The sequence below is a fragment of the Hipposideros armiger genome, unplaced genomic scaffold (assembly GCF_001890085.2).
Source record: "Hipposideros armiger isolate ML-2016 unplaced genomic scaffold, ASM189008v1 scaffold_132, whole genome shotgun sequence".
NCBI classification, from domain to species: Eukaryota; Metazoa; Chordata; class Mammalia; order Chiroptera; family Hipposideridae; genus Hipposideros; species Hipposideros armiger.
The window spans coordinates 3,487,404-3,513,390 of NW_017731482.1; the positions used below are offsets into that span (position 1 = coordinate 3,487,404).

Sequence of the window (25,987 nt, forward strand, 5' to 3'; positions counted from 1 at the left end):
GTAGAATATGCTAAAAAGTTTCTTGCTTTCCTGTGGTTCTACTAGAAAAATTTGAGTGTTTTATTTTGTTCTATTTTCTTAGTGTTTGCCCATGGTATTTTAATATGTATGGTAAGTTATCCAGTTTTGACTTTTTCACCACATATTACTGTATATTTGAAATAATTTTATCTTTATAGTAAGGAAGGGAGATTTTAGTGTCTCTAATGTTGGTTAACATATAATACTGCTGTGTTCCAGTTCTAGTTTCTGAGGTCTGATTTGGTGGCATTTTTATTTGTGAGTCAGTTATTTTATTTTTGAATAAACAATACATTTATCAAAAACTGAAAAGTATAAGTTATTTAGCGAATAAGTTATTCTCTATCTGTCCAGTCCTCCCTAATCATTAAAAAAAGTGTTAGTTTCTTTTGTATTTTTAGAATCTGCATATACAAGCAAATTTAAATTTAAATTTATATCGTTTCCTTTTTACACAGGTGTACAATAGAATGTAATGCCTGCACATTGCTTCCCCCCGCCCCCCTTCTAAATCTTGCTTGGAGATCTTTCTAATGCAGTCAATACATACAATTAAATTGCCTCTGCATTCTATAGTGGATGTACCATAATTTAACTATTCCCTTGTAAGATTATTTCCAATCTTTGGGGATTTTTCCAAACATAACGGCAATAAACAAGACTGTACATAGTCATTTTGGTTGTCTATATGTATATCTGTAGGATAATTCCATGAGTGTGATTCCCAGGAGACTGATTCCTAGGAGTGTCAAAGATAAAATAATTTAAAATTTGGATACATATTGCCAGATAATCTTCTATAGGGATTTTTCAATTGATACTCCAACCAATAATGTACATGAGTACCAGTTTCCTCACAGTGACCTGTTCCCACCAGTATATTAATAAACAATTGGATTTTTCCAATCTGATGGGGTGGGCATTATCTCAGTGTTGTTTTATCTTCATTTCTCTTAGTGAGTTGGAGCAATTCTTCATATGTTTCAGAGCCCTTATATTTCATTTTTTATATACTATCTGTATTCGTTTCCCATTTTTCTACTGTGGTCTTTTACTGATCAGTTTCTGTGAATTCATTGTATGTTAGGATAATTAGCACTTGTGTGTTTCATGATTTATAGCTATTTTCCTCCCAGTTAGTCTGTCTGTTGACTTATGTATGGGGACTTCTGCTGTGCAAATCTTTTTTTGTTTTATATGGTTGAATTGATCAGTGTGGTTTTAATGCTTCTAGATTTTTAGTTGCAATTCTCATTTAAATCTTTTGAAATTTATCTTAGTGTTACCGAAGGGCTGCTTGCTGCTCGTGAGCCAATGATTGAGAGACAGGGGCTGGTGGAAAGAAAAGGAGGTTTATTTCAAATGATAGCATTCTGCGAAGATGGCAGACGCCCGTCTCAAAGGCCATCTTCCCCCTTCCTAGAATGGCCAGAAGGCTTTATAGGCGCGTAAGAAAAAGAACATAAGAAAAGGGTAGTTAGGCGATTCCTGGGTGCTGATGTCCAGGAAAATGCCTCCTCAGGGTCTGGTTTACTTGGAGATAATGTGATCTCAGACCCCATCGTAGGGGCTGATCATGCATCATCTGGTGGAAAATTGCAAGGGTGTTGCAGCCTGGTTATTGGTGTCCAGAGGTCTAAGGGCTGAAACAGTTTCTTTCAAGTCAGTGCCCTGGTGATTAAGCAGATTAACAAGGTATGCATGTAACCTTGGGAAAAGTAGAGCAGTTGAATCAGGGAAGAGAGGAAGAAAACAAAATAATAAAAAAGAAAAATTAACTAGATTGTTAAATCTTGAAAAGTATACTGTCATCCTTATAATAGTATGAGGTATGGACAATACAATGTGTTGATAGTCATAGAAAAATTGGTCTGTAGCTTTCTTTTTATATGCAGTCTTTGTGAGGCTTTACTTTCAATGTTAAGTGTGCTTCCAAGAAAGAATTGTTGTTTTCCGTTTTTTAAAATGCTCTGGATTTTTTTTTAAACAGCTTTATTGAAGTATAATTCACATACCATTTAATTAACTCATTTAAAGTGTTTAATTCAGTGGTGTTTAGTATGTTCACAGATACATGCGGCCATCACAACAATTGATTTTAGAACATTTCATCAAATGTTCATTTAGAACATTTCATTCAAAAAGAAATCCTGTTCTCTTCAGCTGTGATTTCACTACTCCCTTTGACAACCTCTCCAGCCCTAAGCAACCATTAATCTACTTTCTGTCTCTAGATTTCTATATTTTGGATTTTCATATAAATGGAATAGTATAATGTGTTGTGTTTTGACTGGCTTCTTTCACTTAACAGTGTTTTCTAGGTTCATCCATGTTGTAGCATGTATTAGTACTTCATTTCTTTTTATGGCCAAATATTTCACGTTTTGTTTATCCTTTTGTCCATTGATACACATTTGGATTGTTTCTACCTGTTGGCTATTATGATTAATTCTGTGGAAACTTTCATGTGTGAGTTTTTGGGTGTTCACTTCTCTTATGTATATACCTAGGAGTGGAATTATTATTGAGTTGTATGGTAATTCTAGGCTTAATTGTTTGAAAAACTGCTAGACTGTTTTTCAAAGTGGCTGCACCATTCTACATTCCCACCAACAGTGTACGAGGGTTCCAATTTCTCTACAGCCTTTCTAACACATGTTATTCTCTGACTTTTTTTGATTCTAGCTATCCTAGTTTATGTGAAGTGGTATTTCATTTGGTTTTGATTTGCATTTCTCAGATAACTAATGATGTTGGACATCTTTTCATGTGCTTATTGGCCCTTTATGTATCTCCCTTGGATAAATATTTATTTACATTTTTTACCCACTTTTTAATTGGGTTTTCTGTCTTTTTATCATTGAGTTATAAGAGTCTTTTAATATACATATTTTGGATATTAAGCCCTTATCAGATATATAATTTGCAAATATCTTCTCCCATTCTGTGGGTTGTCTTTTCATTTTCTTGATGATATCCTTTGAAGCACAAAAGTTTTTAATCTTGATGACATTCAATTTATTTTTTCCTTTTGTTTGTTACTCATTCTTTCAGTGTCATATTTAAAAATCTTTTGCCAAATCTCAGGTCATAAAGATTTATCCCTGTTTTTTTCTAAGCGTTTGATAGTTTTACCTCTTAAATTTAGGTCTTTGATCCATTTTGAGTTATTGGGTTGTCGGAAAAGTCATGACGTATATTTTTATGTTTTTCGTTGCAGAAATGCCTCATGACTTTTCCTACAACCTAGTAATTTTGTTATGGTGTGCGGTAAGGATCTCACTTTATTCTTTTGCATATGGTTATTTACTTGTGTTACTACCATTTGTTGAAAAGAATATCCTCACCCCCCCCAAATGGTTTTGTTGAAAATCAGTTGACCATGTATATAGGTTTATTTCTGGGCTCTCAATTATATTCCATTAGTTTATAGTCTGTTTGCATACCAGCACCATACTGTTTGATTACTGTTGGTTTGTAGTAAGCCTTGAAATCAGGAGATGTGAGTACTCCTATTTTGTTTTTCTTCTTTTAAAGATTGTTTTGACCATTTAGGGTCCCTTGCAGTTTTTTGTAATCAACTTGTCAGTTCTACAAAGAAGTCATTTGAGATTCTGATAGGGATTGCATTGAATCTGTAGAACAGTTTGGGAGTATTAGCATCTTAACAATGTTGAATCTTCTAATCCAGCGGTTCTCAACCTTTCACAGGGGTCGCCTAAGACCATCGGAAAACACATATTTTCGATGGTTTTAGGAACCGAGACACTGCTCCTCTATCCGTCTCCAGGCCCACATGCAGATATGCCCACATATGAGTACCCGGCGACCACTGTGAAAGGGTTGTTCGACCCCTAAAGGGGTTGTGACCCACAGGTTGAGAACCGCGATCTAATCCATGACCATGGGATGTTTTTGCATTTTTTAAGATTTTCTTTCATTTCTTTCAACAATGTTCTGTGGTTTTCAGAGTATAAATTTTGTACTTCTTTTGTTAAATTTATTCCTAAATATTTTACTTTTTGAGGCTATTGTAAATGGAATTGTTAATTTCATTTTTTTGGATTGTCCTTTACTAATGTATAGAAATGCAACTGAAGGGCCGGCCGAGTGGCACATTGGTTAAGAGCTGGCTTGGGATGCCAGAGGGCCCCGGTTTGGATCCCACATATGAGGGCCAGTGACACTGCCCTCCACAGCTAAGATGCTGAACAACAGCTCAACCTGGAGCTGGGCTGCCATGAGTTGCCTGCGATGGCGTAGGCTGCAGCCCCTGCTGCAGTGGGTGCCATGGGCTATAGCCAGCAGCCAGCGTGAGCGGCCAGCAGCTCGCCCGGGAAGAGTGCAATGATGGTGCCAACTTGGGCCAGTGAAGCACCGTCCTCCACAACTAGACTGAAGAACAAAAGGACAGCAACTTGTCTGTTCCGCTTCCCCCAATTCTCCAGCGCTGTTCCCATCCCCCAATTCCCCAGTAAAAATCTTTAAAAAAAAAAGAAATGCAACTGATTTTTTGCATGTCGATTTTGTATTCTGCAATTTTGTTGAAGTAATTTTTTAGTTACAATTGTTTCTAGTAAATTTCTTAGGATTTTTTTAATATAAAAGATCATGTCACCTGCAAATAGAGATAGTTTCTTCTGTTACAATCTAGATGCCTTGTATTTCTTTTCTTGCCTAACTAATTTCCCTGACTAGAACCTCTAGTAAAATGTTGAATATTATCGGCAAGAATGGGCATCATTGTTTTGTTTTCTGTTCCTTTTATTCATAGAACTTCTTTTAGTGTGTTGTAATGCTGTCTGCTGCCAGTAGATTCTGTTTTTATCTGGCAAAGACTTTGCTGGATATTCGATTCTTGATTGACTTTTTTTTTTCTTTGAGAACTTTGAATGCATTATCCTACTGCCTGCTAGCCTGCTTTTGCTGAGAAGTAAATTGTTAACTTTAATGCAGTTCCCTTGTAAGTGGTAAGTTGTTTTTCTCTTGCTGCTTTCAAGGTTTTTCCTTGTCTCTGACTTTCAGCATTTTTAGTATGATGTGTCTGTCTGTTTGTGGATCTCTTTGGATTTATTTATCCTATTTGGAGTTTATTGAGCTTCCTGGATGTGTAAGTTACTGCTTTTTAAATAATTTTGGGATATTTTTAGCCATTATTTCTTTTTCTCTTTACTCTCTGTTCCTTTTTGGTAGTTCTATTTACATGTGTGTTGGTGCACTTAATGGTGTTTCACATTTCTCTGAGACTGTGTTCATTTTTCTTTTTTTTCACTCTATTCTTCAACTTGCATAATCTCTATTGATCTATTTTCAAATTTGCTGATTATTTCTCCTGGCAATTCAAATCCATTATTGAGCCTCTCTAGTGAATTTTTAAATTTCAGTTATTGTACTCTTCAACGGCAGGGGTTTTTTTTGTTTTGTTTTGTTTTTGTTTTGTAATTTCTGTCACTTTATTAATATTTTCTATTTGATACCACTTTGTCTTTGTACCCTTTTTTACTTCTATAGCAATGCTTTCCTTTAGTTTTGTAAACATATTATAATGGCTCTTTTGAAGTATTTTTTGTTGTTGTTAAACCTGATATCTGGTCACTCGAGCATAGGCGGTTTCTGTTACCTGCATTTTTTCTAGTGAATGGGTTATATTTTCCTGCTTCTCTGTATGCTTCCTAATGATTTTTGTTGGAAGCTAGACATTGTAGATGTTTATATTGATATTTTAGATATTAGATATATAGCTGGGTGTATCGCTGGTCTCTCCTACCACCCACCCCCCTGATTTGTTATTTTTGTTTGCTTGGTTATATGTTGTTTAGTGACAAGATCAATTATTTTAGTGAAGTTAAGCCTCTGGTGTTGCTCCTCAAGGAGGTACAGCTCTGGGTATGCCCAGTTATTCTGAGATGGTGGTATTGGTATTGCTTTCTTCCTTTCTTTCCATGATCACCCTCAGCTGTTAAACTCTACTAACTGATTGCTCTATTGATTTCAACAAGGCCCTGGAGCATAAGTTGCTCTGTAGAAACTAACCTAAATTGTGGCTTCTTTGAAAGAATGGTTTCAGAGGTCTATTTTTGATGTTTGTTCCGACCACAGAAGGATTCTTCTCAGCTTCTGTATTCCTCAGTTTTCTCCTGCAAACTATCTGGACTATAGTTTAGACTGTGTCTTCCTTAAATCCACGAATCTCCTTTCTTTCATCTCATCTTCCACTGTTCTTGAGAACACCCTTAGGCTTGAATTGAATTTCTCCATGCTCTGTTACAAATGAAGTCAGTTCCTTTGGGAAGAGATTAAGAATGTCTGTTTTATGACTTATTTCTACCTTCAGGCAGCCCTGGAGCTCAGGGGAGAGGGTCAGTAGCATGCTTCTCCGAATGACAACCCCCCTCTAAAAGCTGAGCACTCAGGGAAGGCAAGGGTAGAAGGGTGGACAGCAGCCTGAGATCTTCTCGGCTCACTTCTCCTGGTGGTGGAGCCACCGCCTCACAAGCCATGGCAATGGTGCTCAGGACCCCAGCATTCTCAGTGGCACCATGAATTGTTCCATGAATTGGGTGCTGGGCAGAAGAAGGGAGCACTCACCTCTTGACTGCGCTTGCCCAGGATTTAACCTTAGCAGTAAGTACCTGGGGGCAGGATGAGATAACCTGAAGTCATGTTGCTTCAGAAGAAAGCAGATGGAAGCTGGAGGAAGAGGAGGCCCTGTGTTCTTGACTGAAGCAGTCTGGAGAAGTGTCTTTGCCTTGCTTGTAGCAGGACAAGGATGCAGGGCGAAGGAACCGGTCTTGGTTGAAATACCACAGATCTTGCCTCGCTTACTGAATTTTTCTGTATTTTCTAGAATAGATGTTTCTTCATTGGTCCTTGAGACCATTTCCAGAGCTTTTCATTGGTTTTATTACTTTTACCAGTTTCATTGGGTTAGCGAGCAGGTTGGCAGATCCTCTTCATGCTCTCTTGTCAGAAATTGATCTCTAGAGTAGTTTTTGTTTTTAGAGATATAATTGACATATAACATTTTGTTAGTTTTAGGTATACAACATAATGATTTGATGCAGGTTTAGTTAATATTACTTAACATCTATCACCACACAGGTACACATTTTGTGTGTGTGTGTGATGAGAACTTTTAAGAGGAATGGTTTTAAATACATTGGAATTATCTTAAAGGAATGTAGAATTATCATGTGAAACTATCTGAGCCTGCTGCTTTTGGTGACGGGGGGAACTCCTAAAAATTTGTTTTCATGTCTTGGCTATTGATGCCTGACAACTGCACTGTACACCTGAAGCTGAAGCTGAATAATACTGAATGTCAACTATATATATATATATATGTATATATAGTCACAGGATGTGGAGTACAGCATAGGGAATAGTGTCGATGGAATTGTAATAGCTATATACGATGTCAGGGGTAGTAGATTGGGGAAGGAGGGTTATGACTTTCTGAGGGGTGCAAATGTCTAACTATTACATTGTTTTGTACTCCTGAAACTAATAAAAAATTATTTTAAGGAAATTTGTCTATTTAGATATCTCTCTTTTTTGAGGTCAGCTTTGATAAATAATATTTTTCTAGAATATTATCTATTTGATCCAAATTTTATTTTAGGAGTGAGCAAAGTAGTTTCTTATGATTCTCATAAATTTTTTACTGTCCGTGGTTATTTCTTTGGGAACTTTTTTAATGTGCCTTAAGCATTATTGTAATTCATTAATGAGATAACACTGGAAATAATTTTCCTCCTAAGCTTCACTGTTTATGATTTATTATAATTAGAATTTCTTTATTTTTATAATAACAATACTTTATTTATTGAATTCTTGCTATGTACTAGGTGTTTTACAATTTTGATTTATTTAATCTTCACAATAGCCCTAGAAGGTAGTATCTTTATTTTTTTAGATGAAAAAAACTGAGTCATAGAGATTAAGTAATTTGCCTAATTATGCCTAGATGCCATAATTTTATTTTATTTTTTGTTGGCTACAAGAAATTTAAAATTACTTAACGCTATTAAATAAATAAATTGTTTGCTTCCTAATGTCTCAACCTAATCACCATCTAAAAAGGTAATAAAATTTTTAGTTTTCTATGGAATACAGTCTACCCCATGAATTATTTCAGTGAAGTTAATGGGGAAAAAGTGTTACCAAAATTTTCTCTCTCAGTAAATTATTAGTATTTAAATTTGTAGCTAGCATCATGAAATATTTCTTTTAAATAGACATTGTACATTTGGAAAGTCAATATAACAATTATAATATTTAAATAAAAATTTTGAAAAATGTAAAAAAATAACCATCACTAACATTTTTATTTTATTTTTACATATTACCTTCAAATTATTGTCCACATGCACATTTTTTGTAAGTACAATAATAGTGTATCCTTTATTTTGTATTTGACAAATTGTACTATTAAAAATACTTTTAAAAGAAGTCAATTTAAAAATAAAGTTTCAAAAAGAAAATATTCTTCCTCAAGTTTTCAACAGCCTTTATAGTTTAAGTGGTTAGAGAGCTATTTGGTGTCATATATAAAAGCTACATTAACATTTCTTGTTTTCTTATCCTAATTCTTTTATCTCAAGCACTTAAATGAAATAGATGGTTTGTCTTTAAAAGTTCAGGTCGGTGGCTAACTTGGTTTGAAAGCTCTTATAAGACATGATTATAGACAAAAGAAAAAAAAATTGTTTTTCTTTAAGAATTTAAGAGCTCCTATAATGTTTTGATTGTATTCTTGAATAAGAGAAATTAGGAAAGATAGGAATTTGAGAAATAAAAGTTTAAAGAATTTCATCCACATGAAGGAAGTCCTTCTTTAGGTAAGACTGAGTAAATGTGTGTAACTACTGCCCTCTTGGGTTGGTATGAGACACGTGGTTTTAAAAATAATTTGTGCTGATATTTATCTTTCTTCTTTCAAAGGTGTTAAAATCATCACACAACAAGTTCAACCAAGTAAAATCTTACCCAAACCAGTGACAGCAACTCTGCCCACCAGTAGCAATTCCCCTATTATGGTGGTTAGCAGTAATGGTGCGATTATGACAACTAAGCTGGTAACCACTCCTACTGGTAAGTTTTCTTGAGCATCAGTACATTCATTCATCGTATATTCACTGAGTAATTTCTCTGTACGAGTAATGTGCTTGGCACTGGGGATATAGAGATTAAAGAGACAATTCTTCAAAGAGGCCTTTCTTGACTTCCCACTTACCCTCATCTAAAAATAGCTTTTTCTTATTGTTGTATGGTCCTCTGTTCTTCTCCTTTATAGCTACAATTTCTAATTAGCTACTTGTTTGTTGATTTGTTTAATGTTGTTCACCTTATTAGACCATAATCTTCCGTAAGCATAAAGGACCATGTCTGTTTTATTCATCATATATACTCATATGTAGAGCTGGTCTGTAAGCATGTGTTTAGTCAGGATTTGTTGAGTGAATGAAAACATAGTCCCAGCCCACAAGGATCTTATTTTGATGATCGTGGGAGTCTGTATTACATTACAGTGTAATAAGCATTGCTCAGACTGAGGGAAGCATAGGATGGCATTTTGCCTATGAGAGCAACCAGGCTATGCTCAAGGAAATGACAGTGTAGGACATTTTAAATAGTACCACCCTTTGTGACCTTGAATAGTTACTTAATCCCTCTAAGTCTTTTCCTTTGTCTATTTAAATGGGATAATAATCCCTGTACCAAACGTTATTGTAAGTATTAATTGAAATGAAGTATGTAAAGTCCCCAGCAGTGTGCTCAGTAGCTGTCACTATTAATTAATATTAGAATTAGCCATTACTATTATTTTATATTTATATAACTCTTACCAAACTTTTTAAGGAGGGCCAGTATTTAGAGGGTAGAATCTATGTAGTGTAAAATGATACCTGTCTGAAGTTCATAAGCTATCACCTATTGGCCAGTATGTAAAGGTCTGTACAAACATTGTACTTAATCTCCCTTAGGCTTTATTATCTTCATTTTCAGCTATAAAACAGAGACATTAGCAACTTGCCCAAGTTTACATAGTCAATAAAAGGCAGAGCTGGGATTTGAACCCAAATCTGTTTGACTCAAAACCCAGTGCTTTAAAAAAAAAAAAAACAATTGTGGTAAAATATACATAACATGAAATTTACCATTTTTAAGTGTACAGTTCATTGACGTTAAGTACATTAACATTATTTTGCAGCCATAGCTACCATCTAGTTCCAGAACTTTTTCATCTTTCCAAACTGAATCTCTGTACTCATTAAACAGTAACTCTCTATTCCCATTCGCCTCCTCCCAATATTTGGCACCCACCATTCTACTTTCTGTCTCTATGCAAGGCGTGTGTTTTAAAAACACTGTTATTCTTGTATTAAATCTATCATACTTCCCCCAAAACTTTTCTCCATTTGGTACAAAGATAGTAGTGTTATGTATATATGATTTCCTCAAAGGTAGTGAAAAATAATAATGTGTCTATGCTTATGTATCTATATTAGAATAAATGTTTCTTTTTTTAAAACAAGTGCAAGTTGAAATATTTTCCAGTTATAATTCAACTGATTCAAACTATGTATCTATATAGCATATTTTTCAACTGATTTCAAACTGTGTATTTATATAGAATACTTACTTTGCACTAGTTTTTTTTTTCCTGATTTAAGATGTATGTTTGTAACCAATTTAAACTAATTCTACTCAGTGTTCTTCTTTTTTTATATAGGGATTGTATTTTTAAATTGTGAATAACTTGCTAAAAGCATTTTTGTGGGGAGAGGGTTGTTGAAATTGGTTATCACAGTGACCTCTGAATCTGGTTATCATGAAAAAAATTTTTTAGTTGAAGAAGGTGTTACCTTAGTCATATTCATTCTCTCCAAGACTAATAAGTCTTAGTTTAGGAATGGTATTTTTGAGTGACTGGAATTCTAAGAAACTGTAAAAGGCTCATCTGGTTAGTTTTTAATTCCTGTTTTGGAAAAGAAAAAAGTCCTAGAAATAGTGGAGAAGAGTTTCGAAATCATTTGAGAGACATGAAGAAAAATATCCTAACAGATCAGTTAAAATTGAGGAAATATGTAAATAGTGAACTTTTTAGGCTAAAAAGAAATATTCTTGGCAATTCTTGGCAGCTTCAAATTTAATCTCTAGTAAAATAATGGAATAAATCTTTAAAAGATGGAAATATATTTACAGAGTAGCAGAGTACAAAACAGTAAAAGTTTATAAAATTTTAGGTAAATCTGCCTTATTTGCTGAGTGCTGACGTTGGGCTTGGCACTGAGATGGCTTATGCAGAGACCGTAAAATCTATAACAGAAATAGCTAAAATGTTCTTCTTTTGGCATGAAACTGGTGTAAGAAGGGTAGTGGAAGAGGGGAACAGAGTTATACTTTTTCTTGGGGTTAGTAATTTGATGCAACACATCAATATTTTATGTGTAAAATTCATTCAAGTTGATTTGGTTATAGTTCTTGCTACGTGCATTGAAAACTGGCTGTAAATTATTAATGTCTTGACACTTTGAAATTCCATTGTCAAGTTAAAACAATGTAGATTACATTGAATTATAGTTAAACTATATAAGTTGTCATTCTTCTGTAAATAATGACAAGTTTTTCTTTTGACTTTTCCTTTTTTTATAGGCACACAGGCAACCTACACCCGGCCGACAGTGAGCCCATCCATAGGTCGGATGGCTGCAACCCCTGGAGCTGCAACCTATGTGAAAACTACCAGTGGTAGCATCATTACAGTAGTACCCAAATCATTAGCTACCTTGGGGGGCAAGATAATTAGCAGTAATATAGTTTCTGGTAGGTATATCTGAAATATGTAAAAGGTATAGGTGACTAGTAAGAGGAAAAACATATTGTGATGTGTTGAAGGATTCTGTTTGATCTCAGTTTTCTGCTTAGAAACCTAAAGCTCTGTTTTTAGTCCTGATGTTTAGTGATGAAGTATAGTTTTTTTAGTTTTAGTATTAAATTTTCACATATTAAGCTTTTGATAATTTTAAAATTGAAAGAACATAAATGTTGCTTTTAATTAGAATGGAAAGATTATGGTTTACGTTTGTGGAGAGTTTTCATTTATAAAGCATCCTCCTGTTTGTTAATCCATTCAGATCTCATAACTCTGAGATAGCTGGTATCATCCCCAGTTTACAGATAGAGACAGGTTTAAGGTTACAGAGATGAAATTGACCTAAGACCACATATGCTAGATAGTGGAAGGACTAGTATTTATTTATTAAATGTGTTTGAGGGACCATATTTCATAATTTCAATTACTAATGTCACTTTAGCTTATTAAAAATAAAAATACTCGAGTATCTTTATTTACTTTTCACCATTTATATCGACTCTTTACTTTTTAAAGATATTTTACTCAGATACTGAAGGCTAATTTATTGGTATTTTGTAATCTTACCTGGTTTTTATTGGCTCATTAATTCCTGAAGTATTTGGGTTGTGGATTGTGAAGTGGAATGTTAATGTGGCATTCATTTTCATCGATTATTATTTTTTAATTAAAATGATGTAAATAACCTCTGATCAAGCAAGCCCTGTGGACTTTAACTGTCTACCATTTTTGTAGACTAACCATATTTTGTAAGCCCCGGGTGAGTTATTCTAACATTTTAAAGTGAAGGGATTGAAGTTCCCGGCAGTAATATGATGTTGCTGATAACACAGGGAGTGAAAAAAAAGCAAAGCAGGGGGATGGTATTGGCGTAAAGTACTATATTTAAAGCTGTTAATTTTGGCTCTACTTTTAAGTGTGAGAAAATCCAGTGTTTGCCAAACTGAGGAGGGTGAAACCAGTAGGGAAAGAATCATCATACTCCAGATTTTAAGAGGATATTTTAAATAACACAATTAAAACTCAAATTATAATTTATTATCTGACAGCATCTTTAAATAGTATAGCATACATACTCAAACATGTCTCAGAAAGTGATCATATTTTTCACTGGTATGTAGCTTTTTATGACTGTAAGGGTTTTTCTTTACTTATATTTGAATTCATGGTACCATATAACTTGAAGGAATGTCCAGATGTTATGAAGCCTCTGTTTGCAGACCTTATTTATGATTTAGCTACTTTGTACCTGGTTTGAACAATACAAATAAGCACATTCTCCTAGAAGCAAACTGGTGGTCAGATATAACATTTATACCTTGTATCATGTATACATTTTATCCACCTTTCTATTTAAAATGTAAAGCAACTCATACTTAATTGCTATTTCAAGTGTATGGGTATACATGAGAATAGTTCATAAGTTTTTCCAGCACTATAGGATATACTTAGCACATACTTGAAACAACTCATTTCAATGCGTGGAGCTCATTTTGTCTACTTCTGCTTCACTGTTTGACACTTTAAAGAACTTCCCTTATTTCTCACTGCTTTAAACTGATCCTTATGTTACATATCAATATTCTTTATAAAGATAGTTTTCTTATTTTGTAATATTCTCGTCTATGATACTAGGATTATAGTTTAGTTTATTAGTAGTTTTCAGTCTCAGGTAGTTTACAGTATATTGATAAGCCTGGTTGGATGAATTTAGACAGTTTTGTGCTTTCATCCATGATCAAATGCTGGATTCTAGAGTCTGTACCCACCCCAACCTCACGCCACCCCCATTCCCCAATAAAAACAGGATGCTTTTCTTAAAATATACTCAAACATCTAGCTGTAAGAATAGAAAGCTTTTTAAAAAAATGATACTTTCCCCTTCATTGTGGAGAATTTGGAAGATGTAGAAAGGTACAAAGAAAATTAAAAACTTATAATTTTCACCATCCAGAGAAACATGTCAAAATTTAAGTGTATATATTTCTGTTCATTCCTTTCTCTATTCATTTTTTTTGTATAAATGTGTTTGTGTGTGTATATATATTTTAAATTGAGATCTAATATAAGTTTTTATCTTTTTTCATATAATAGTATTATTTTCCCATTCCATTAAATGTATTTTGACACCCCCTCTCCCCCCCAGCCCCTGCTTAATGGCTACACAATGTTCCCCAATATGATGGACCGTAATTTAGCCATTTTCTTCTTATTAAATGTTTTAGGTTGCTTACAATTTTCTTGGTCATTATCAATAATTCTGCGATGAACATCATTATATGTAAATTACCATGTAAAGTTCTTTCTTCCTTTGTATAATATCCTAGAAGGCAACTTCATGCTTCTGAAGTGCATTTTAAAAGGTCAAGTTTTTCTTTTTATTGGAATAAGCATTTAAATGGAAGGCATAACTATTTTTGCAGTTATTTAACTCATATCTTACAGAGTCAAATATTTACTTACATGTGTATACATAGAGAGAACTATCAGATATGTAAGGTTTTTTATGAGTGTTGTTGAGGGTTGGTTGAAGAAGCATGCGTATTTTGTGCAGAAGATTGGATCCTTCAGAGGTGAACTCATTATCTTGACTCTGAGGACATTATGGGAACCTTTGACAGTGGCAAAACTGGATTTTAATTCTCTTAATCTTTAGTACAATGTCCAGGCAAAGACCAAGTGTTTATGGACTTTTTAATTCATTCATTTATTTGCTTATTCTTTGAGCAAAACAACATAAAACATTACCCTAAAGACCAAGATTGTCAGGGTGACTTAAGAACCTGTGAATAGTAAAATCTGGGCCAGTAAGTTAGTGTTCTTTATCTAGGAATCCCTGGAATGCATCAGTATCATAGCCCATGATCCTAATGTGATTCACAGTTATGTGCACCCATTGTACCTTGAATCTTTATAAGTAAAGACTGTATATAGGTGGGTTCTCTGATATGCTATGAGCCAGATGCTGGACTGGGTGCGTTGATACATAGGAATGTACGTGAGGTGCATTCTCTGTTGTAAAGAATGCTAAACTTGTATACATTCTGTTGGAACACAAGAACTCTAGACTGAATTCTGTGAAAGCATAGGGGAAGACATTTTTTAAAAAATGAGCACTACTGTCTTAAGTATAACTTAGGTATAACCTGAGATATAGAAACATGCTCACTGGAATTTTAGACTTTTATAATTTGATAATTCTAGTCATAAATTGTATTCTATTTTAATATAATGCTGTACTTGCTTTGCCTTATGCTGTGTCATTTTCTTCTATTTCTAACATCCCTTCCCTCCCGCCCTATTTTGTTAAGCTGGTGAACTTGGTTTACAGCAGTCTCATAAATTGACACACCTCTGTAATGGAAAGGATTAGACATTTTTATAGATATAAATCACTTGTTAAGCAAGTTTTGTCAAAAAAGCAGTCCTTGTACTTTGGTGTAGAGTTAAAGCTTGGTTTGCATTTCCTTGAGGTAGTTTTTAATGCTTACTTTCTAAAAAGTGTTTTATTAGCCAAAATTAGGTAAGGCTGTATTGTCAAAGGAGGCATCATAATCAATCACACATGAGGGATTGGAGTTAATTAAGAGTTAAAGTTGATATAAGTGAATAACAAGCAGTTTGGTTTTTGTAACTCTTAACAGCCTATTCAGAGACCACAGATAAAGGAAAAAACATTTGTGAAGCTTGGTGCATGGATAAAAGTGCTTTTTTTATGTAACCTGAGTGTGTTACCTTAGACTTATGAGACATTAGATGATGGCAGTGTATTATAAAGATATTATAACAAGATTGTCAAAAATTGACATTTAACTACAATATTCTTATTCCTAGTACAATCTTATTTCTAAATCTTAAGGAATGCTAAGGCTTTCCAGTAGAAAAGAATAAAATTTTATTTAATTGTTCTTCTTGAGAATGTATTAGTCATATTTTTAATGAGTACCTCTTCTGTGCTTAGTCTTTGATAAATGATATGTAAGCCTATAGAAGAAAAATATGACTTGCCTGTTTTCATAAGCAGAGGGAATTACAGGCACAAAAGTTGTGGTAGGTAATAGGAAGCCATAGTGAAGACGTTACATGTTAGACTAGAATTTATGGTGTGTATCCTGGAGTAGGAACAAATGAGATCAAATTGGTAGATTAAAGGCCAGATCATATAGAATATTAAAAACCAAAAGTGGAATTTGGAACTAAAAAAGAGGGATTAGGAAGGTTTTTAACCAATTTTACATATTCTGGATTCTTGATATGATGGGATTCGTTTTTTGTTTGCTTGTTTGTTTTTTTAGGATATTTGACATGACAGGCACCATCAGAGCAATTAGAGCAATTTGTATGATAAACTTGAAATAGGAAGAAAGTAGTGAGAAGCCAAGAGATGAGGGCCTATCTATTGAATTGACATCATAACATTGTGAAAGAAGATACATGTTGGTGATAAATTGAGTTCATTTACATACTCATTACTGAGTAATTGCCATACTCTGTGTGCTATGCACTAAGGAATCAGTGACATGAAACGATAACAGTGTGGAGCTCAAAAGGCTTTCATTTTGTTGGGGGATAATGGATTGAAGACAAAGCATGAATTGAAGATTTGTACCAGGGTTTCCAACTTGGATAATTAGAAGACAAAGGGTACACATTTGATAGATAGGTTTCATAAGTACAAGAGAAGCAGATTGTGGAAGAATGTGGGTGGGAGGGAAAGATTATGTTTGGATCAGTAGATATAGATTTACTAAGTAGATCTTAAGTGTTGGAAATATAAATTAATATATGTATAAATGTATATTAAACTCTTAGATATTTATATATAAATATATACAAAACTAATTTATATATTTATATACTTATATATAAATATATAAGTAAATATAATATAAATATACAAATATACATATAAATTAGAGTTTCATCCTCTTTAGAGTGCTGCAGATTATAAGAGCACATGTTTAATTTGTGACTTGGTCTCTGAGTCAGTGTTTATTTTGTCTTTTGATCACACAAAAATTCATGACATTTCTCTTCATAAATTTTCTCTAGTCTGGTGTTATATGAACTTTGATACGTAGTACTACCTCTTTTTTATGGTCTTTTTGAAGAATTTTCCCATCAAACTAGTAACATAGATAAAGTACTGGGTTTGGAGAATTATATGTCATGAAATAGAGATTCTAATTTGTTTCAGTTAATTCGTCAGGAGAGGAATATTGATGGAGAAACTGATAGAGATATTTTTAGGTTCTGAGTTTGGTGTGTAGGTCCTCAGATTCCAGAAAGATGACTGTTAAGAGCCAATTCTTAGTATTCTCTCATTCTAGGACAACTTGTAATTTACTATTCCCAGCCTTCATTTTCATCCTCACGACAAGCCTTCACATCATTTAGGGATGACATTGATTACATGTATTAATTGTGTACAACACAAACAAATAATTAAGTATCACTAGTCCCTAACTCAGGCCTCCTTTTCTCCCCCCTTCTCTAAGGAACGACTACCAAAATCACTACAATCCCAATGACTTCCAAGCCCAATGTGATTGTTGTGCAAAAGACTACAGGAAAAGGAACGACCATTCAAGGCCTCCCGGGCAAAAACGTTGTCACAACGTTGCTAAATGCTGGAGTAAGTAAGAGCTTGAACTGCAGTCTCAGCAATCCACTGAGGACATTAAAGACCAGCTGTACAAATATTTGCCTAAGGACTTCAGAACCCCATAATGGCCAGAGTGGCTTGATTTACCACCACTGTGATGTAATAACTGTTAAAACACCATGCACTGATGCCATTTTTCACAGTAATTTCTAAAACATGTTGCTTAGAGCCAGGTTGCCTATGACCATGATTTAGATGCTTAGCTTGGTCCAGATGGAGGATTCCACTGGCTTAACTACAGGGGATTTCTGTCAGAGGATAATTTTATTCCTGCATATGGCCAATAGATAGTGACCTAGTATTTGGCCTAACCTGGGCAAAGAGAAGTATTTGGGATTAAGACTAAGTTAATGGACAGGGATTTGTTACTCTTTTTCATTTTTACCCCGGAGCTAGTTAAAAAAAAAAAGATTTATTTATAGTAGTTTGTTTATATTTATAGGCAGCTTTTAAGAGGTAAGAGGTTTGAAATTAGATAAACCTGAGCTTTGTCTCTTAGTATATCTTAGTTTGACCTTGGCTAACTTACTTCTCTTATCCTTAATTTCCTCGTTTGTATGTTAGGGATGATGAGCTCTACCAGTGAGTTTGTTGACTAACTAGTAGCTAATTTGAAAGTGCTTAGAACTGCCTGGTACATAGAAAGTTCTCATTAAATGTTTTTTCTTTATGGTTATTACTTTTGGTACTTAACTGTTGAGGCTTTTTAATGTCCCAGCTTTGCTAGAAAAAAGAATGCTACACTTCCTTGCAGTAGATCTCTCGTAGCTTCCTAGGTGTCAGTCTTTACAATGTTGTTAGGGGCCCAGCATTAGATTTTTTCATCATGTGGGAAAACACAGATTGTTCCTAGTCTGAGTTCACATAGTAAGCCAAAATTAAGGGTTAGAATTCAGATTTTCAGAACTCTTTATAGTCTGGTTTGCAATCTCATAGAACTTGATATATAAGAGGGATGCCGTGTACCCTTGGTCCTATAGTCATGTAGATCTAAAGTTGTGTGAATCCTAGCTCCTAGGCATACCTAATAGCAGTAGTTTGATACAGGAAATTATAGTAAAACAAGCAGAAAACAATATAAGACCATCCTCCTCACCACATGTGTACATTCTGATGTGTGATCAGAAGAGCTTTTTCAAAAAATAACCTGCTAGTTGGTTTTGATTGACTTTGAATGGGTCATTATACTTGGACAGGGCCCATCAAGCCATTGTAATAGATAGGCAGGCCCACTTGCAAACCAGCACTCTTGGCAAACAAACTAGAGCTCTTTCCAGAGATGGTGCTGTGAAGGGGGTGTGTGTGTTAAATATTCATGAAATTGGCAGACACTTCATGTTTTCCTTAGATGATTACAGCAGATAGTTAATCTTGTGATTTTTATAATCATATTTAACTCTAAATTCACGGTGATTACCTTTTTGCCAGCTCACCTGGGTGCTTTATTTTTATTGGCTGCTAAATTTAGACAGCCACATATTTGAATGACGATGACTAAAAATTAAGAAAAACTGATAAGGTGAAAAATTTCAGATCCTTTCTTCTTTATTTATGGATCTAAATTTTTAAAATCATAATAAATTAGTAAAATTACTATATTTGAATTTAATTAAGTTCAAGTAATGACCATAAAGTGATACTTAAGAATAAAGTACCAGATGAAAATGCAGAAAATGGTGAAAAGTTAATGGGCTTAAGCTATCTAGTTAATAGACTAAAGTGATATTAGTAACATAGTAATAAAACATGAGAAATGCCCTAAGTTTTTCCTTTGTATTTTCCCATATAACCTCAGAAAGAATGCTAATATCTTCGCTGATTTCATCTCTTGCCCATACTTTTTCATATAGATATTCTGCTATTTATCCTTATAATTTTATATTTGGGGAACTTTGGCAGTTTATTTTATATGTGTACATTTAGCTATTGGTATAATGCACAGTAATTTTATTACATAAATGTTCATTTCAGATAAATTAGAAAATAGAGATGAATGTGGGGGTGGGGCAAGACCTATAATCCCAACTCTTAGATAGAGAACCATTTTTAACATTTTAGTATATATTCTTCTATAATTTTCTGACTCTTAATATATGTATTCTATGATTGGGACAGTATAATTATTCTTATGTGAGTAATTTTTTTTTAAATTCACTCATCAGGAAATGGTGTCCAAATACCTTGTTTGGACAAAAAGTTAGTCAGATGACTTCTAAGATCATTTCAACTAAGTCTAGGATTTTTGATCACCTGGAAACATTGTTCTTTGTTGCCCAATTTATAGTCCTTTTCCCATCATCCTGGTCAAGTCTTTCTGTGATTTTTTTTTCAGTGAGAGGACAGTTTTTATCATTTAAATGCATATAAATCTTACATATTCACTTACTTCGATTTAGGGAGAAAAGACTATTCAGACAATGCCAACGGGAGCCAAGCCAGCTATCATCACTGCTACAAGACCCATCACCAAAATGATTGTAACTCAACCAAAAGGAATAGGTTCCACAGTTCAACCAGCAGCTAAAATCATCCCAACAAAAATTGTTTATGGGCAGCAAGGGAAAACACAGGTATGCTATATAAGATATGGTGATTTTTCTTGGCTTAGGTATATTTTAAATTCCTAAAATTCTAAGGTAGAAATTTGAATGAAAAGATCAGTAATCTTTAAAAAGTCAGATTGTGGGCTGGCTGAGTGGCGCATTGGTTAGGAGTGGGCTTGGGTTGCCAGCTCTGAGCAGCAGGGCCCTGGTTTGGATCCCACATGAGGGCCAGTGATGCTGCGCCCTCTACAGCTAAGATGGTGAACAACAGCTTGACCTGGAGCTGGGCTGCCATGAGTCCCCAGCGGTGGCATAGGCTGCAGCCTCTGCTGCAATGGGCTGCCGTAAAGCTACCATGAGCGGCTGGCAGCCAGCATGAGCGGCTGGCAGCCGGCATGAGCTGCCAAGAGCCTCGGTGAGTGGCCGTCCAGTAGCCGGTGACTGATCTGTCTCACCTGGGAAGAGCACAATAATAATACCAACATGGGCCACTGAAGCGATGTCCACAACTAGACTGAAGAACAAAAGGACAGCAACTTGTCTGTTCCCCTTCCCCAATTCCCCAGTAAAATCTTTTAAAAAAAAGTCAGATTGTTAAAAGTTATGACTGAATGTGTATAATTACCATTTATTTTCAAAACCTGTGTTTCACTCTTCAGTACTTCTTTTTTTTTTTGATATCTAAATATTTGTGTCATGTCATGAGCAAAGATTGGAGAAAAGAATACCCTTAGAATAAAATTTGCAGAAGTCGTATATATTATTATTTGAGGAATATACAGTTGAGGGAGAATGGTAGCTATTCAGAATCTCTCAAAGAAAAGTATTTACTTTTTATAAGCTAATATGGCCATTGAAAGCATTTTGTTATAAAATTTGCTTTACTTAAAACCTAAATAATGTAGAAACCAGAGATCTGTTCAGTTTTCAACTACTAAGGGAGCTTTTCTGTGAATTTGCCTGGGAAATTGAGACTCAGGATTTACTCTTAAGTTGCTGGGCTACTGTTTATTTTGCAGATACTTTTAACTGCTTGTTTGAGAATATCAAAGGAAGCAATTAGCTTTGGTTGAGGAAAGCTATACTAGAATTTTTATAAAAGGTAGTGATTTACCTATAAACTAATAATGTGCCTTTAGAATTGAGTCTCTTAGAATCAGAGCCATATAGTTTACTATCTAAACAAATAAGTTTTGTGATGATAAATAAGTCCAAATTGTCTTTTAAGTTTCAACTGTAACAATTTCATTTGCTCTGTCATCTAAGTCATAGTATAACCTATATTTTCATTCTGGAATTCTTGGAAATGGGTGACTTTAATAGAGTCTGAAAACATTTAAAATCTTATATATGGGAGAAATAAAAAATAAATGTGGTGAGTTAACATTTTTATTCCATGCACTCAATTGAAGTCAACTCCTTGAGTCCAAATTTTGAAATGGAATGGTTCAGTTTGAAAATTTTTTCCTGTTTCACTTGTTTTAGTGTCTGTGGTTTTCACCTTTCCCAGGAGTTGATCTACCAACATGTTCCATGTTGCTTCTAATAATTGTCTAAATCATTGTTCCTCTGGGAATTTCTTCAAAGATGATTTAGGTCCCAAGTAAGTTTGCTTGGTGCACGTGTCCATTAGGAATTTTATTTGGTTGCTAATGAAAAGAAATCTGAAGAACAGTGACTTAAATTGGGTTTTATATTTATTACGTTAATAAATGTTCAGAGATGGGGAAATCTTAGGCTGTTATTGTGACTCAAAATTTCCACTGGAAATCTAGGCACCTTGTAGCTTTCTGTTCTGCCACCCTCAGCTTGTATATAGCCTACAGATAGTTAAATGACTCCTGAAGTCATTATAGGCAAGGAGAAAAGTGGGCAAAGGCTCTTATCAGAATCATGGCTGTTGCAGTCTGACATGTGCCACTCACATGTGTGAGCCTTGACTATAATTTATTCATAGATTGAATTAGTCTTTGATGAAAAATGCTGTGACCAAAGCATGTACAGAATGCTGTTTTCCATGTCAGGAAAATATTATTATTCATGACCTAGAAGTTTAACATTTTAAATAGCGCTCTAAAATTTAAACTGGGTATATTCCTGCTTTCCTTCTAGGTTCTTATTAAACCCAAACCAGTGACGTTTCAAGCTACAGTTGTTAGTGAACAAACAAGGCAGCTGGTCACAGAAACATTACAGCAAGCATCCAGGGTGGCAGAGGCTGGTAATTCTTCTATTCAGGAGGGAAAAGAAGAAACACAGAGTTACACAGATAGTAGTTCCTCTTCCACAGAGTCCTCCCAAAGTTCCCAAGGTAAGATCCATTTTACTTCTGACTTCTATAATCACTGCCGACATAGTGCCTTAATTCCAAAATAGTTGCATCTAGGGATTTCAAACATACATGCATGCTTTGATTTGTCAGTTCTTTAGATTTTATTTTCTTTTGTTTGCTATGCCACCAATGAGCTGAAGTTTTGTTTTTAGTAAGGCTTGCCATTTTTTCCTGCGTGACATGTTCATCAAATAATTGGGAAACTTTAGATGATGATTTTGACAGGTAGGTATTATCAAACTGCTTATAGCTGTGATTCCTCCTGTTTGCTTTGGGTAAGTAGAAGTATGCAAGAAAGTGAATATACTATTTGAAGTGGTTGTTGCTGAACGTTGAGAAAGAATCAAGGTGGCCAGAGATGGGCTATAAATGGGCTGTAAGTAGGGGGACCGTGCATTGCAATTTGCATGAGACAAGTCCTAGTTTATATCTGTTGTAGCATAATTATTAAATAGCATTCCCTTTCACTCTCAAAGGTGTCCCAGTTTAGATGTTAATTGTATGGCTCTCCTAACTATCAGGAAGGAGCTATGAAGCCAGATTTCATAGCAGGGAAGCTCTTTGTCCTCAGTGCTGTTTTAATTATATTATTCTTCTAGGAAGTCTCTTGGAATAAACTCATGATCACAGTCTTTGAACCTTCTACAAATCTAATACTCATGTCTATCAGTTACTTTAACCACCCTTATAGTTAGGCAGTATATTATGCCTATGTTTATGTACTCTGATGCATCTAAGCAAAGCTGTTTATCTTCCCTTGATCATTCCTCCTTCACTCCATTTCCGCCACCTGCCTTCCCATTATCCTTTCTGGAGTACATTCTTATCACTTTTCTAATACAGATTCTTCATATTGTGCAAACATTTTATTATTTTAACTCTTCAGTGGAGCCTTCCCAGATTAGTGTTACATGGTTCAAATTGGTGACTAATTCCATTAATTCAATCTGACAATTATTAGTTTATAGTATGTACAAGCCTTGTGCTAGACCCTACAAGATTGAGTAAAATATAGCTCCTGCCCTCTAGGAGCTTAGCGTCTAGAATAGGGGCTAAAAAAATGCATTACAATTTCAGTATAAGAATTTTATAAATAACAAACCAAAAAATGCCAAAGGCTGTAAGTTCACACTACAGTGAGGTGAGGATGAGAAAGTTTCATAAAGGAAGTAGCATTTGAAATGGTCTTTGAAAATTCATCAATTCGAAGTAAATAAAGATGTTGATTTTAACGAACAATATGGCACTCATTTTATAAAATATGTAAAATATTTAACTTGCAAGTTGGTTAAGAGGGGAACATGAACAAGTATATATATATATATATATATATATATATATATATATATATATATAATCTCAGATTATCTTTTGAAATTGCTCTTCTTATCCTAAGGGAGCTCTAAGTCATTCATTACTTCCCAAACATATCATTTCATTAGTGAGTCTTCAGTTTTCATTCCAAAAATGGAACAAAAGTTTGGCTATTTTTGGAAGTGATTGAGTGAGTATAAGGTTTTCTGCTCTTTAATCTGTTACTATACATGACATCATCTATTTTTATTTGTTCTCTATCATTGTTTATTTTTTTAAAATATTCTGTAATATAAAAGCATTTCATAATTCACAATAAGCATATCTAATATAATTGACTATAAAGCCAGTTTTTATCATCTGCGTTTGCCTCTCTCCCCATATCCTTGTATAGCTCCTTAGTACATTCTCACAAAGACAAGGGGCTGTCCATTTATATTTATATATATATATATATATATATATATATATATATATATATATATATATACACTATGATTTAAAGAGAAAGGGGGTAAACGTTTTAGTCAGTCTAACATCATCCTGCTTTTCAAAATACAGAAGGGTCATAACTATTGGGACTTGAACTGCTGTTGCTCAGAGCTTACACTCTTGAGCGAGCTCTTAACCTACTGAGCCACTCTGCCGGCCCTCATAACTATTGTGAATGTAAGCACCACATAGCAGTCCATTTTTTCTTTACATTGCTTTTGTAGTTTTTAGCTACCTCCCTTTTAGCAACATTTTCTTTTAATGTACTTTCAAACTTATAAAGAAATAGCAGGAAGAGTATAAGAACTGTATATACTTTACCTAGATTTACCACTAGTTTGTATTTTGCCCTATCCTGTTGACTTTGTTGTTTCTCTTTCTGCCCCTCCTCCCCCCGTGTGTTGATAATTTTTAAATTTCTTAATCATTTGAGAGCAAGTTGTAGATATTATGACCTTACCTCTAAATACTTACATTTGTAGGTTTATATTTCTTAAGGTTAGTCTTTTCATAACTAAAATGCAATTATCAAAATTAAGAAATTTAATGCTATGATTGTATAATCTACAATCCACTCAAATGTCATCAACTGTCCAATAATGTCTTTATAATTTATCCCCCCAGCCCACAATCCATTTCAGGATCAAGCATTGCATTTCGTTGCATTTAATTGTCATGGGCTCTTTGTTTTCCTTTAAGTTGGTATAGTCTCTCGGCCTTTCTTTATGTTTTTTAACCTTGACATTTTGGAAGATTCGATCAGTTACTTTGTAGAATATTCTTTAATTTGTTTTTGTCTGATTTTTTTTCATGATTAGATTCAGCAGGAATTTCACAGATGTTGTGCCCTTAGTTTTATCTTATCAGGAGGCACATGATGTCAGTTTGTCCCGATACTGATGATTTCAGTGTTGATCACTTGGCTAAGGTGATATCTTCCCCTTTCTTTGCATTACGAAGTTACCATATTTCCCTTTGAGATTAATATTAATTTGTGGGGAGATGCTTTGAGACTATATAAACATCATATTCCTCATCTAACATTTATCAACTAGTTTTAGCATACGTTGATGATTTCCTAAAGTTCATTATTTATATTTTTTGATAGTTGGCATTTTACTGTAAAAACGAATCAACCTTTTCTTGAATTCAGATCTTTTTTCTGGTGACTTCCTTTACATAAGTCCTGGAATAAAGATGTCTTTTATGCCAAGAGAATTTCTTGATTTCTGCTTCTAGCTTCTAAACTTTCCCCACCATCTCCCACTCCCAAGAAGGAGTAGTTTATGCCTTATACTATACCTTATTCCTGAAATATCTTCTCGCAGGTTAGAATAGAGACCTTCATCTTCACTTTATTGTACCACTTTTCTAGATCACCATGGGAGGGTTCATCATTCTTTCTACACTATGCTTCCAGAATTACTTTGATCATTTTATTTTCTACTTTTGTGTTGGTTATTTTATAATAATTCTTTTCTTTCCCACAAGGCTACTGGCTTTTCAAGGGCAAGGATCATATCCATCTCTATATGTCCAATAATTACAAAGAGATTAACTAGCACTAAGTAGACACTCAGTAAAAGTTTCACTGAATGAACAAATAGCAAAATGGTAACCATAGTATCTGTGGCATAGTGTTAAGCTTCAGGCTTATAAACTCACTTTTATTGCCCAAGACCAAAATGTTGTTTCCTTTCTGAGGTTCCCTCTAACCTTGTGGGTGGGCTTTTTTTTTTTTT

At 34.3% G+C, this 25,987-nt stretch overlaps 1 protein-coding gene across 10 annotated transcripts in view; it reads left to right on the forward strand.

Moving 5' to 3' along the window:
* The window catches only part of EMSY (EMSY transcriptional repressor, BRCA2 interacting), an 83,496-nt gene that overhangs the window by 37,536 nt on the left and 19,973 nt on the right, over window positions 1–25,987 (forward strand). For all 10 annotated transcript variants that reach the window (XM_019649362.1, XM_019649364.1, XM_019649369.1 and 7 more), the window contains 5 exons: window positions 8,965–9,114; window positions 11,680–11,850; window positions 17,398–17,534; window positions 19,961–20,134; window positions 22,220–22,418. In XM_019649362.1, the coding sequence (XP_019504907.1) occupies window positions 8,965–9,114; window positions 11,680–11,850; window positions 17,398–17,534; window positions 19,961–20,134; window positions 22,220–22,418 (831 nt within the window). The remainder of the gene's footprint in view (window positions 1–8,964; window positions 9,115–11,679; window positions 11,851–17,397; window positions 17,535–19,960; window positions 20,135–22,219; window positions 22,419–25,987) is intronic.